General features: G+C 42.6%; 1 protein-coding gene across 2 annotated transcripts in view; it reads left to right on the top strand.

Moving 5' to 3' along the window:
* The window catches only part of EXPH5 (exophilin 5), a 71,642-nt gene extending 56,913 nt beyond the window's left edge, over nucleotides 1-14,729 (top strand). For both annotated transcript variants that reach the window (XM_084842724.1, XM_084842725.1), the window contains one exon: nucleotides 8,526-14,729. In XM_084842724.1, coding sequence (XP_084698850.1) covers nucleotides 8,526-13,396 — 4,871 coding nt within the window. In that variant the 3' untranslated portion in view covers nucleotides 13,397-14,729. The remainder of the gene's footprint in view (nucleotides 1-8,525) is intronic.
* The last annotated feature ends 184 nt before the right edge of the window (nucleotides 14,730-14,913 follow it).

Raw genomic sequence — 14,913 nt, 5'->3', positions numbered from 1 at the left:
TATGAAAGATGTTTTGAATTCAGTGGGTTGGTTCAGATGTAATGCCAAACCCTGGTTGAATTGTACATGAATGAGCACTTTGCTTCTGTACTCCCTTGTCCCCTTGCACACTCTGACTTCCCATCTCACTTCTGATATAATTGTAAACTAGCATTTATTGTTAGATCTGAACAAAGTTTGAGCTGGATTTGCAATCTTCATTTTCAAGCAAACTATGGTCTGCACAACCATAGTTCATCCAGTTCAAATGCAGTGGCAAACTACAGTTTGCAGCTGAATTGGAAATGAGGTGATGGGAAATCAGTGCACTTAAGGGGAGGGGGAGAAGGGAGTGTGTGAGCACAAGGCTAATTCACATAATGCCAACTCATGATTTGGTGTTATGTTTGAACCAGTCCAGCATTAGTGATGCAGTTAGTATTGGCTAACTAAAAGGCTGATCTATGATAAACAAATCCCCCCAAATCCCGGCGTTTTAGATAGTGACCTAGATTGATAAAGTAGGGATTTTTCTATCAGTTCATCCCATTGTGCCAGGGTCCAGTTCAATTTTAGAATTTCTTTTTATACATTCTGCAGTATGTGGTGCCCAAAACTTTTGCTTGTGGGCCTTATTCTGACACTTACATTGTTCTGTGACTGCAGATAGTTATGGAGACTAGTGCTCCTCCCAAAGCCCGAAGGAGAGCGTTATGTAGATGATTCAGTATGTGCTTGCAATTGTCCATATGCAATATGTGGCCTTTGACGCCTAAATAGTTGTGGGCTGTGTGCCTCCTTTGACATAGAAGCCCACACCTCTTGCCACAGAGGTACATCACAGAACTCAAAACCTTCTTCATGCCAACCTGAAAAAACATAGAGCGCCTCAGAGGAACAAAATGCTCACAAGTCCTGTTTGCATAAAACTCCTATGTGTATATGGGCAAGGTGAGTGTTTGGATTACCAAGAAAGGGCCTATGTGCACTGTACACTATAGTAGGCTCCATTCCAACTTTACATCCCACGTGACAGTGTGAGTGGGCCAGACAGGTATGCCCGGGGTAGAATGAGATCCCACTTCCCCACTTGGAGGACTGTATGAATAAGAACTACGGAGTTGGCAGTGCAAAGATGCTGAATTCATATGTCTGTTTGCAGCATGGGCTCAACATACTTGCTGCTACCTCCTCCTCTTTCATGTTCCATTAGAATAGGGGAGGGAGATGTGTGGCCCTCCAGATGTTGCTGCATTGCAACTCCCATCAGCCCTAGCCAGCATAGCCAGTGGTGAGGGATGATGGGAGTTTCAGGCCAACAACATCTGGGGGGCACACGTTCCCCATCCCTGCATTAGAAACTCCAAGATCCATTGAGATTGTGCTATTAACAATACCACTTGTGCACCAGGTTTGGACAGCAAACACAGGTATAGGAACATAGGAGACTACGTTTGGTCCATCTTGCTTAGTATTTCCTCCACTGCCTGGCAGAGGCTCTCTAAGGTTTCAGGCAGAATTCTTCCCCAGCCCTACGTGGTGATGCTGGGAATTGAACCTGAGACCTTTTTCATGCAAACCATGTGCTCTGCCACCACTAAGCTACAGCCCTTCCAGAGGTCTTGTCAGTGGCTATCCCATAATTTAAAGAACCCCAGTCTCTTGGAGACTTTCAAAGCTCTATCTGGCACTGTGCTAGGTCTCCAAATTAAGTAGATAAAAACATTGAAACCTTCAACTCTCTACCATCACATGATGGAGATGCATGTGTGAAATATTCGGTCAGTCGCTTCCGACTCTTCGTGACTTCATGGACCAGCCCACGCCAGAGCTTCCTGTTGGCCGTCGCCACCCCCAGCTCCCCCAAGGTCGAGTCTGTCACCTCCAGAATATCATCCATCCACCTCGCCCTTAGTCGGCCCCTCTCCCTTTTGCCTTCCACTTTCCCTAGCATCAGCATCTTCTCCAGGGTAGCCTGCCTGCCTGCCTGCCTGTCTGTCTGTCTGTTTGTCTTTCTTTCTTTCTTTCTTTCTTTCTTTCTTTCTTTCTTATTTATTTATTTCCATTTCTATACTGCCCAATAGCCGAAGCTCTCTGGGCAGTTCACAAAAATTAAAACCAAACAGCACACAATAAAACAATTTAAAATATATAGAACATTAAAACCACAATATAACAATACAACCACAATAAAACCTAGCAGCAGTGCAGGAGTTTGAAATACAGATTTAAAACAGCAAAGCTAAAAATTTAGAAAGCTAAAATGCTAAAATGCCTGGCGCCGAAAGAAATACAATGTAGGTGCCAGGCGAACCTCACTAGGGAGCTCATTCCAGAGCCAGGGTGCCACAGCAGAAAAAGCCCTCCTCCTAGTAGCCACCCGCCTCACTTCCTTTGGCAGGGGCTCACGGAGAAGGGCCGCTGACAATGATCTTAAGGTCCGGGCAGGCACATATGGGAGGAGGCGATCCTTCAGGTAACCTGGCCCCAAGCTGTTAAGGGCTTTGAATGTTAACACCAGCACTTTGAATCGGGCCCGGAAATGGACTGGCAGCCAGTGCAGCTGAAAAAGTACTAGCTAATATGCTTGATTGATAACTGGCAAATAGAGGGAGAAAACGTGGAGGCAGTGACAGACTTTGTCTTTCTAGGCGCAGAGATTACTGCAGACACTGACTGCAGCCAGTCTTCTCATTATGTGGCCAAAGTACTTCAGTTTTGCCTTTAATATCCTTCCCTCAAGTGAGCAGCTGACTTTATTTCCTGGAGTATGGACTGGCTTAATCTTCTTGCAGTCGAAGGCACTCTCAGAATTTTCCTCCAGCACCACAGTTCAAAGGCATCTATCTTCCTTTGCCCAGCCTTCCTTATGGTCCAGCTCTCGCAGCCATAGGTTACTAGGGGGAATACCATTGCTTTCACTATGCGGACCTTTGTTGTCAGTGTGATGTCTCTGCTCTTCACTATTTTATCAAGATTTGTCATTGCTGTCCTCCCAAGAAGTAAATCTGATTTCTTGGCTGCAGTCAGCATCTGCAGTAATCTTTGCACCTAGAAAGACAAAGTCTGTCACTGCCTCCACTTTTTCTCCCTCTATTTGCCAGTTCTCAATCAAGCTGGTTGCCATAATCTTGGTTTTTTTGAGGTTGAACTGCAACCCAGCTTTTGCACTTTCTTCTTTCACCTTCATCATGAGGTTCCTCAGCTTCTCCTCACTTTCAGCCATCAAAGTGGTATCATCTGCATATCGGAGATTGTTAATGTTTCTTCCAGCGATTTTAACTCCAGCCTTGGCTTCATCCAGCCTAGCATGTCGCATGATGTGTTCTGCGTACAGGTTGAATAGGTAGGGTGAGAGTATACAACCCTGCCGTACTCTTTTCCCAGTTTTAAACCAGTCCGTTGTTCCATGGTCTGTTCTTACCGTTGCTACTTGGTCGTTATACAGATTCCTCAGGAGGCAGACAAGATGACTTGGTATCCCCATACCACCAAGAACTTGCCACAATTTGTGATGATCCGCACAGTCAAAGCCTTTAGAATAGTCAATAAAACAGAAATAGATGTTTTTCTGAAACTCCCTGGCTTTCTCCATTATCCAGCGGATATTGGCAATTTGGTCTCTAGTTCCTCTGCCTTTTCTAAACCCAGCTTGTACATCTGGCAATTCTCGTTCCATGAATTGCTGGAGTCTACCTTGCAAGATCTTGAGCATTACCTTACTGGCATGAGAAATAAGTGCCACTGTTTGAACATTCTGTGGTGCTTCCCTTTTTTGGTATGGGGATATAGGTCTATTTTTTCCAATCTTTTGGTCATTCTTGTGTTTTCCAAATTTGCAGGCATATGGCATGCATCACCTTGACAGCATCGTCTTGCAAGATTTTAAACACTTCAGCTGGGATACCGTCATCTCCTGCTGCCATGTTATTAGCAATGCTTCTTAAGGCCCATTCAACCTCACTCTTCAGGATGTCTGGCTCTAGCTCACTGACCACACCGTCAAATCTATCCCTGATATTATTATCCTTCCTATACAGATCTTCCGTATATTCTTGCCACCTTTTCTTGATCTCTTCTGCTTCTGTTAGGTCCTTGCCATTTTTGTTTTTGATCATACCCATTTTTGCCTGGAATTTACCTCCGATGTTTCTAATTTTCTGGAAGAGGTCTCTTGTCCTTCCTATTCTATTATCTTCTTCTGCCTCCGCGCATTGCTTGTTTAAAAATAATTCCTTATCTCTTCTGGCTAACCTCTGGAATTTTGCATTTAATTGGGCATATCTCCCACTTTCACTGTTGCTTTTTGCTTTCCTTCTTTCTTGGGCTGCTTCCAGTGTCTCAGCAGACAGCCATCTTGCCTTCTTTGTTTTCTTTTTCTTTGGGATGTTTTTTGTTGCCGCCTCCTGAACAATGTTGCGAACTTCTGTCCATAGCTCTTCCAGGACCCTATCTACTAAATCTAGTCCCTTAAATCTGTTCTTCACCTCCACTGCATATTCATGAGGAATATTGGTGAGCTCATATCGAACTGATCTGTGGGTCTTCCCTATTCTCTTGAGTCTGATCCTAAATTGTGCAATAAGAAGTTCGTGATCTGAACTACAATCAGCTCCAGGTTGTGTTTTTACCAACTGCATAGATATCCGCCAGCTTTGGCTACAAAGGATGTAGTCAATCTGATTTCGGTGTCGACCGTCTCGTGAAGTCCATGTATAAAGTCATCTCTTAGGTTGTTGGAAGAGAGTGTTTGTTATGCACAATGAGTTGTCTTGGCAAAATTCGATCAGCCTATGTCCTGCTTCATTTTGTTCTCCCAGACCATGCTTGCCTGTAATTCCAGGTGTCGTTTGACTCCCCACCTTAGCATTCCAGTCTCCTGTAATGAAAATAACATCTTTTTTTGGCATATTATCCAGTAGGTGCTGCAGATCCTCACAGAACTGATCTACTTCTGCTTCTTCAGCATCTGTGGTTGGGGCGTATATTTGAATCACTGTGATGTTAATTGGCTTATCCTGAATTCGAATTGAGATCATTCTGTCATTTTTTGGATTGTATCCAAGCACTGCTTTAGCCACTTGATTATGAATTATGAAGGCTACTCCATTTCTTCTGTGGTCCTCTTGTCCACAGTAGTAGATCTGGTGGTCATTTGATGTGAAGTGGCCCATTCCAGTCCATTTCAGTTCACTGACACCCAAAATGTCGATATTTAATCTTGACTTCTCCCCAATAACCACATCCAATTTGCCCTGGCTCATAGATCTTACATTCCAGGTTCCTATGGTGTGTTGATCTTTAGAACACCGGATTCGTCATTCGCCACCAGCACCATCGGCTGCTAGCTGTCCTTTCAGCTTTGAGCTAGCTGCATCATCACATCTGGGGCTAGTTGAACTTATCCTCTGTTCCTCCCCAGTAGCATTTTGACCATCTTCCAACCTAGGAGTCCTATCTTCCGATGGTATACCGACATATCTCTGGTTGTACTGATCCATTTAGTTTTCATGGCAAGAATACTGGGGTGGGTTGCCGTTTCCTTCCCCAGGGATCATATTTAGTCTGACCTCTCTGCCATGACCTTCCCGTCTTGGGTGTCCCTTCACGGTTTAGCTCATGATGTCATTGAGGTGCTCAAGCTCCAGCACCACGACAAGGTAATGATCTCCTTTGCTGAAGATGTGTGAAATAGCTTCTAGTTTTTAAATAGGAGGTGCTAGAGGGAGAATATGACAACGTGGTATTTTTTAAAAATGCCCACAAATTAGTGTGGGTGTTACATTTGAGAACTGGGCTGTGCAGGTGGATGTAAGCAGCTCAAAAAACTGTCATTACATTTGTTATGCCTGGGGGTGAAAGTACTCTTTGTAAATCACCCTCACTGCATTCTTGCAGTTCCATAAAGCATTCGAACTGCCAATAAGACTGAATGTTTAACCTCTGTTTAGGAGGCTAATGTACAACTTTTTGTTGACAGGCAACTGAGCTCTCAAGTTCTTAAGAGATTTACAATGGCCATTGCTATAACTCATTAGCCCATCCATTATTTTGTAGAGCCAAATAACGTGGTTGGTTGGCTTGCTTTTTTTAGAATTTATATACTGCCTTTCAGCAGTCGTTCCTGGGTAGTTTACAGAGTAATAAAATCAGGATAAAAATACAAAATGTGCAACAAAAATCATGGTGTGACCCACAAGCAGCAGCTAAAAACAGTAAACTTAAAAGGCCTGGGAGAATTAAAAACATCTGAGTCTGGGATAAAAAAGATAACTGTGTAGTACCAGGTTAGCCTTGTTTAGGGAGGGAGTTCTATAAATAAGCTGCCACCACTAAGAAGGCCCTGTCTCCAGTTGCCACCCAATTCACCTCAGGTGGCAAGGGCACCAGAAGGAATCCCCTCACCCCACCCCAGAAGCCTGATTAAATAATATATATTGTATAACCCACCCATCCCCAAATCAGCAGTAAACTGTCCAATACTGAGATGTTTGGGGCAGAAGTCTACAAATTACTATAACTGCAAAAAGGTGGTAAATGTTATTATCTATCTGTCTGCCCTAGTTTATAAGTTACAATACCAAGAGTACTAAAATACGTGGATAAATAATAGAACCAAAGGTTCTCAGAATGGTACAGGCATTGTTGTAGGAGAAGAGCTGTTGACCATTAAAAAAAATCTGGATAGTTGTGCACTCCCACACAGATTGTACACGGCAGGGCACATCTTCACACAAGTATCCAACAATCAAACAACCCCGCCTAAAAATAAAAGGTTTGCAAAATGACACAGGTGTGGTAGCGAAATGGGGTTGTGTTGCTTGTGACTAACTGCATCACAACCAAAATCCAGTAGCAGTAATTAGCATTTATATAGTGCTTTAGAGTGCTGATGAGCTTCACATACATTAACTCAGGTAGGTCAGTAGTATTATCCCCATATTGCAGATGAGGGAGCTGAGGCTGTGTGATAATAGCTTGCCGAAGGTCACCTATGAGTCTACAACAGAGGCAAGATTTGAACTTGGAAATTCCTGGATCAAATTTCAGTCTTCGCCACTATGCTGCATTAGCTCATTAGGTGTCCATGCCATTCACTGTACCCCTAACAGGTCGTTTCTTCAGATGAGTGATTCATCAAGCTTAAGTATTAAACACATTTTAAAAGCCCTCCATTCTAGCTGCTACTGCGATGAGCAGGATAGACCAGCTGCCACAGCATTCCTAGAGCATATGTGGCTTGAAAGAGACTGAAGAAGCCTCCTGCTCCTGTGCATATATGCTTGACCTAACCTCATTACTCCCCTCCCTCCACATATGCCTCAGACTGAGACAGCTGAGATAGAGAAAATGGCTGCATTGGGTGGTATCCAATACTGCCACTGCACCTCCACTCAGGGACGCCATCAAGGGTAGGCATGGTTGTGCACCTGCCAAGAACCCACATCCCAGCAGGGGCCCACTGATAAGAGCCCTCTGGAGTTGCTCCTGCTCTCCACCATTGCAGCCTGCTTGTTCACCAGCCTTGTGCTTGCTCACTGGCTCTCCTCCTGTCAAGCAAGCTAGTGATAGCAGTGATGAGAAAGAGGATGAGGAGCACTTGCAGCTGGTGCCAGTGGCAATGAGTAAGTAGACTCACTGAGGCTAGGGGCCCATTGAGGGTATCTTGACAAAGGGTCCTCAAAAACCTGGAGCCAGCATTGCCTCCACAGTTCTGTTGCGCCCACCTGACTCACTGCTAGCGCAACAGGAAAGCACTCCCAAAAGCCATACCGCAAACAAGAGGAAACATTTGTTTCCAGATCAGGACAGGTCAGAGGAGCTCCCAGAAGGGAGTCTTTTCCGGAAACAAGCATTTCTGCTCTTTCTGGATGCATCAGGAACCACTATCTTCCAGCTGGTCAGTCCTGCTGGCATACAGGCAGCATAGGATACTTCCCATTGTCCCCAGGAAAGGGAGAGCCGCAAAACGTGGATTGTGAAAGGGGGAGATGGTAAGAAGAGGCTGACTGGGAATGGGTGAAGAATTGTACACTGAGAAGAGATTCAGCAGAATGCTGAGGGGAGAAACGGGTCGCTAAAGAAACATGAACTGTGTGTAGGGGGAGTAGTTCGTTGAGGTATGCTGGGATAGGTGTGATGTTGTGTATGAATAAAGTAATTGAGGACCAGACATTACCTATTCCTCCCCTTTGTTCTAGAGAGCATAAACTTAAGAAGAATTCAGCTTAATTCTTCTTAAGAATTAAACTTAAATGAGTGCGGACTCTGAATGAAAAATTAAAGGCCTTTTATTGCTGTAGCACTTGATAGAAGTAGTATGTTTGGGGGAGGGGGGCAATTCTAAAAGGCCAGTTCAAACCTGCATTTGTCCAAAACGACAGTTGTTCACCGTGATTAGTTTTGTCTTTCTCAGCTGCAATTTTCTTCAAAGATTTGGAACAGTCAATTTAACCTGATATCTGGGGTGGGTTACCCAAGGATTTGACGGTACAAATAACAGGTTGATTTGTCTCCGCCATAACTGTTTCTCTCTTTCTCTCCAGTTTTGGGCAATCTGGATGATCAGCTGGCACAGGAACAATGCCGAGATGCTTTGAACAGGAAGAGTTCAGCTGACTACAGCTCCAAAGCATCAGAAATCAGTCATTATCCCAGTGTTCCTCGAGCAAGTTTCCTTGGAGGAATGCAGGGAAGTGACAGGAGCATGTTTTTGTCAGATGGAAGAAGGACACTGAGAGCTAAAGATGAACACAAAACGTTCTTCAGACCAAGAGTGCTTTATGATACATACCTAAAAAGGCACCATGCAGAAGATTATACCTATGGGAATGCTTATGACAGACCATGTCCTACCCTGAAGAGAGGGTATTCTACTCGTTCTTTTGGACGTTCCTCAGAAGGTAGCTTGCAACTTCCTTTGGGACCACACACTAGTGGATTTGGACATAAGGACTCCATGCCCAAAAATACAGTTAGCAGAAGCTATTCTTTGTCTTCTCTTGCAAGCCACGAATCTTTGACATCTGTTGACCAGCTTTCTACAGCTAGCCTGGAGCATCTTTTGGAAAGCAACAGAGACTTCACGGAAAGGAACTATCATCACCATCCCAGGCGGACTCCCCTATCATCTATTGTATGGAATACACCATCATCATCTGAACGTCCACTATATCCAGACCGAATTCTTAGGACACGGTCGTTAATGGAACTTGGCCCAACATTTGAAGATACATACCCTTGTTCTCCACAGGAGAATACAAGATATGAATTTTACAGATCAAAACTTAATTACACAAGAGCAGTGCCAAATACGCCTCATTCCATATTTGCTGACAGACATAAAGACCCTCTGTGTTTTGCCGATCGGGAGAATTATTTATTACATCAGATGGAAAGTAACAGTTCAAAACCTCGCTACAGATACCCATCGTTTCATGGCAGGATGAACCTGCCCCGCAAGAGTTTTCCTCCTGGAAGAACAGAGGAGCAGCTTTTCAGGCCCAACAGCCACTGCCGTTACAGTGATGAAGTCTTTCTTCCCCCTGATGCAGACTCTGAAAGGATTCCAACTAATCTGAGTTATTGGCAAAGTGCCTATGCAAAAAAACCCGGATTATGGCAGTGTGAGAGTGATGCTCAAAACCGTGTATTGGAATACATGAGGAGCATGGATCATCCAGAAGGTGCAACAGAGAAATTGTTTCTCAAGCATGCAAAGGGTATACAGAGGTGCCCAGCATATGGCTTATCTGTTCAAAAGCACCCAACAGAATATCCAGTACAAACACAAAATATATCCACTGGAGCTAGCCAAAACCCGTCAAAGACTTTCATTAAACATTTTCAAGCCAAGAAAAACTTTAAAACACGTGCCTCAGAAGAGGTGAGGGGTGCTAACAAATTAAGTAAATTGGACAATGGAAACATTAAAGAAGAGACATTAAAACTAGTTTCTGGACAAGTTGACACAAATAGTTCAACAGAATCTCAGATGTCTTCTACAAACTCTTCTGCAGCTGACCCACAAGACTGTACGTCCCTTAAGCCACCTCTCTCATTAAATTCACAAAGGCAGACCAAATCATTTTTCAAACATTATTTTTCAAACGTTCACAACAGAAATGGACAAAGAAATGAATTTGATTGTGCCAGAAACAGTGATCTTGATCAAACCCCTCCCCCTCGGTTAACTGCTAATAGCACAAGGGCATCAATTCTTCAGAGCTTGCATCAACGGGGGCATCAGTCAGAAGCCTTGAGAGCTTTTATGGACAGAAGGACACCTAATAATACTCATTCACCTGTTTCCAGCAGAGGCCCCCAAATACTTGCAAATGATGAATTATCAGATTCTTGCACTAAAAATATCCACAAGCGTAATACATTTGTTAGACATGCAACTAGCAACAGCGTCACTGGCTCTCCCAGTAACAGCCCTCCCAAATCTCCTATAACTTATTACACTTTACCTAGAAAATCAGCTAGTATTGCTGGTAGTGTTATATCAGAGAAGCCTATCTCTCACCCTATAAGGCAAACCCCATTCAAAAACAGGATAACTACGGGGGATGATTTAGAAACACTTGTATCAGATAGAACTGAAAACATTTATTCAAATAAGGGACATAAAATCTCGCTAAGTCCAGCCAGTTCGTCCTTAAACCCATCGTCCAAAGATGTCACCGGCCAAAAAAATCCACAGACTGAAGACTACTATTTGCAGTTAACCCAAGATCCTAAGCACCTCTTACCTGCTACCAATACAATTGCCAGCACATCAGAAAAAGGCGCCGTTATATGCAGTGCAGACAAAACTGAAATGTCGATGCCTTCTGAGTGTGAAGAAATGGATGCAGGAAATCCTTTAAAGCAATACAAAACTACCAGTACACTTACAGTTAGCATAGAGGAAGATAATGTAAAATACCATGAGTTGATTTCAGTGTATTATACCTTACCACGGAAACATCCAAGGATGTTGTGCAACCTCTTTTTAGATGATAACAAGAAGGACACAAATTCTTCACCACTCACAGGGAAATCTCAGCTCCCTCAAAAGAAATATGAAGTTCGTATTGGGTTAGCAGCTGTAGCTTTTTCTTCCAGCTTAGAAAAGGCAGATTCTTCTGGTGAAATGGCTACTACTGCCAGTATACAACAGAACTCAAACACTTCAGATGATGAAGGTCTGCATATACGAAATCCCATTGTGGAGAGCTCAGGTGCTTCCCAGTCACAAACTATGGTACATAACAGAGAAGAAGAAATGAGATTGCCAACAGACACTCCAGCACTTGTGTTTTCTGACAAGGTAACATCAGGTAGTCCTCTGGGTGACCCCAAACCCAGTGTAACAGCGGATGAATCTGTTAACACTACTACCAATGCAGTGGTCAGTGTGCATATTGGCAGGTGCCCTTCTCCATTGAAGGAAGGGTCAAAAATTGGCACACCATTTAACCTCAAGTCATTGAACTCCACAAACGCCAAAAGCTCTTTAGGGAATCTTGCTGCAGCTTCTTCTGCAATGAATGCTAAAAAAGAGAACCCTCCATGCAGTCGTCCATCTACTGAACGAACCTCGAGCAACAATCCACATATCCCACCTTCCTGTTTGATTGGTAATAACCTGGAAGGAAAGTACACTGAAGATCCAGAAATCGATCCCACAGTAAACTCTGCTAAAGAGCAAATTAGACAAAGTGCAGAGGTCAATGAAAGGATGCATCGTAAGTGCCATATTATTTCCATAAAGGGAAATGGGTTGCAACCAAAAACTGAAAGTGTCAGAAATGGCACAAATGAAGCATTCATTTCAGAGACCAAGTTGTGTTCACATTTCCAGAACCAAACATTACAAGTGGATGCAGCTTCCACAGTTAATCCAGTACTTCAGCCAAATAGGAATGCTTTGAAGTATGCAAAAACTGAACAAGAGGAGATGCCTCAGAAGTCTTTGCAACACAAAATGTGCACAAATTCACAGAGATCTGTGAGAACCTCTATAAATAACCAGAACCTTAACTCTAAAGATGATGTCACAACTACCAGACAGGTTCTTCCTGACCATTCAGCAACTGAAAATAAGCTTAGCTTGGACTGTACTAAAGATAAAGCTAGTGACATAGAGAAAAGAAAAAATAGGTCTTCAATTAAAAACAAACTGGCAGCCATGTACAAAACAAGTCGAAAGTTTTCTAGTAAGAAAAGCTTGAGTCCCAAGCCACACATAAGTAACATATTTTCACAGAATGATGCCCCTTCTCTGAAGATCAGCAACCTTCACAGCATGGTGATTTCACCTGATGTTCCCCAGTCATTCCTGCAAACAGGGAATGAGAACCAGAGTCAGAATTCTCTATCTGATGAATTTGATGGTACAATGCTTGACAAACCTGAGAATAAGAAAGTGCAAACTAACAAGGGCACTCTGTTGCTTACTAATGAGATTAGAAGGCCTTTTACAAACTTGTGCAACCAGAAAAGGGAAAGTCCCAGTCCCAGACAAAGCGATAAAAAAATTGGCCCCACGCAAAATTCCTCTGTTTTATTTCCAAAAGAAATCGTGTCCAACCTAAGTAGTAATTCCCATGCACATGACGAAAGTTTAGAAAATAACAATCACCCCACCTTCTCCAGAAATGAAGTTACAGATCCTAACCAGAAGAAAAAAGGTGACATTAATGTTGGGGAGCCTTTGTTTTTCCCATTTTCATCTGAAGAAAGTTCAAATCTTGTTAAAAACTATTCCAAGGCAAATAACTGTCAACTGCAAAAGATGATTTCCCCAACAGAACATGACCACTATCAAAATATCAAGCAGTTAAACAGGTTAAGAAATCTCAACCTACCTTCTGTTGAGCCAGTCGTAAATCCCAGCAAAACACAACGCGAACGACACTTTTCTGAAACTTCCTATACACAAGAACCCCACGATCACCTGGCCTCTGGGAGCAACTTGATACGTCACGGTAGTAGGTACAGTCGGAAGTTTAAATCCTATTCTGAACTGTTGACCTGTGATGAAAATGAGAACTGGGATGCAAACAATGGCAGTAACAGGACCTGTGGTTCTAGGCGCATGATGTATCCATCAATTGAGTTTGGCATTTTTGGGAAAGAACAACAACAGGCTTTCTTAGATAACATAAAGAGGTCACTCACAGAAGGAAGGTTGTGGAGGCCATGTCTTTTAAAGAACTCTATGAAAAAGCAAGGGGGTTGCTCCTTAAGCAGGTCGGAGCTGTTGAGCTCAAGTTTTGCTGAGGGAAACAAGTCAGCTGAAGACTCATCCCCAAGTGAGCCGGTTGATGTCCATGAAGAAGGACCTATCCATTATTCAGATTCAGACTCTGACACCACCACAGATGATGAATACTATCTGACTGAGAATGATAAAGAGTCAGAACTTTGAGGGGCTATAAGACAAGATGAAGAAAAAAAATCTTTAAATGCTGGCTTGTAATTTCTTAGGTAGCTTATAAAATATTTGGGATTGAGAGCCTGAGCAGATTCCTGTAAATGTCCTGATTTGACTTCCATCCTTAAATACACACATTGCTTTGATCGCCCCATGAATCACTGGGCTTGTTTCTACTGTGCAGAATTAGGTTGCCTCCACAAAATCCTTAAAAGAACAAATTACCTCATGGCAGTGGAGAAAATGATGAAAATCTGCTAAAGGGTCTCAAATAGAGTTGCCACCTACCCCCCTCCCAGGCTCCTGTGCCATTAATAGCTGCATAATAGGCAGAAGGTAGTTAAGATTTTTTTTCCTGGCACAGCGATTCAGTGATTGGGGCGGGGGAGATAATCTCTTGAATGTATGTATGCCTGTTGATAGCATGAGAGAGCCCTGCAAGAAAAGAGCTGGATATCTTATGCTGAATGTAGAGGAGTCAATTTTCCATTGATCAGGAATTGAAATTTTGCACTTGGCAGTTTCTGTAGCAGGTTGCAAAAAACGAAGAAGAAGAAGAAGACGACGACGATGACGAATGGGAGAAAAAGTAAATAGGTTTAGTAGATATATTGAATATGCTATGTGAAAATATGTCTAACTGGGAAGGCAAATGTTTAATATATTATCTAGAGGACTCAATCCATTCAGCTCCCCTACTCTGTGAGTCCCATTACAATGAATGAGCCTGCATTGGAGCAATGTTTGGTGGATTGCTTTCTATGAGCACATAAAGTCCCACTGATACTGAAGCTAGAGACATCCCTGTTGAAATCAGTGGAACTTAAAAGTGCTGCACATCGACTGATTTGTGCCCTTTATTTTTTTAACTCAGCAAGTATCAACATTATAAAAATGGTACGTAAAATGTATATTTTTAAAATACTGAGTACTTCGTTAAAGAAGTGTACATATGAGTCGAGTGTGCGCATTTAAATACTATTTTGTTGTCCAGTATTGCTGTTCATCGTACTTGAAATGACTAATAAACTATATATTTATATTCTGGTTCATGCAACTGTAACTATTCCAATAGGATTTTAAAGTACAAGTCATTACAAATTAGTGTAATGTGCAATTAATGTAAAAATTATATATGTATTGTTTGAATGTGAGCCATTTTGACAAGAAATATTCTCTAACACATAATGTCTTTTGTACCATATGTAGCTTTTGGATTGAGTCAAAACAGTTTCTTGAAGCGTGTTTATTGAAAACTTGCCTACGTGACATTTAGCATGTACAGTAAGTCATGCATAAAATAAATGTTTACATGGACCTTGAATGGTTCTATAATTGTGTTCCCCTTTTATGCCTTGGATTTTGCACTTTATAATTGTTTGTTCTTTTTTACGTTGTAAATATTTCCTTCCATTCGAGATTAATTCTGAACCAAATTTTGCCTCTGGGTACGCAGTGGCTTAGTGGTTAAGACGCTGAACTGCAGACTGGAAGGTCAGCAGGACAGCAGT

The sequence above is a fragment of the Heloderma suspectum genome, chromosome 3 (genome assembly GCF_057233095.1).
Source record: "Heloderma suspectum isolate Gila_16-S chromosome 3, 16-S_ref, whole genome shotgun sequence".
NCBI classification, from domain to species: domain Eukaryota; kingdom Metazoa; phylum Chordata; class Lepidosauria; order Squamata; family Helodermatidae; genus Heloderma; species Heloderma suspectum.
Note: the sequence above shows the minus strand (reverse complement) of the source record. Positions and strands in the feature narration are given on the sequence as shown.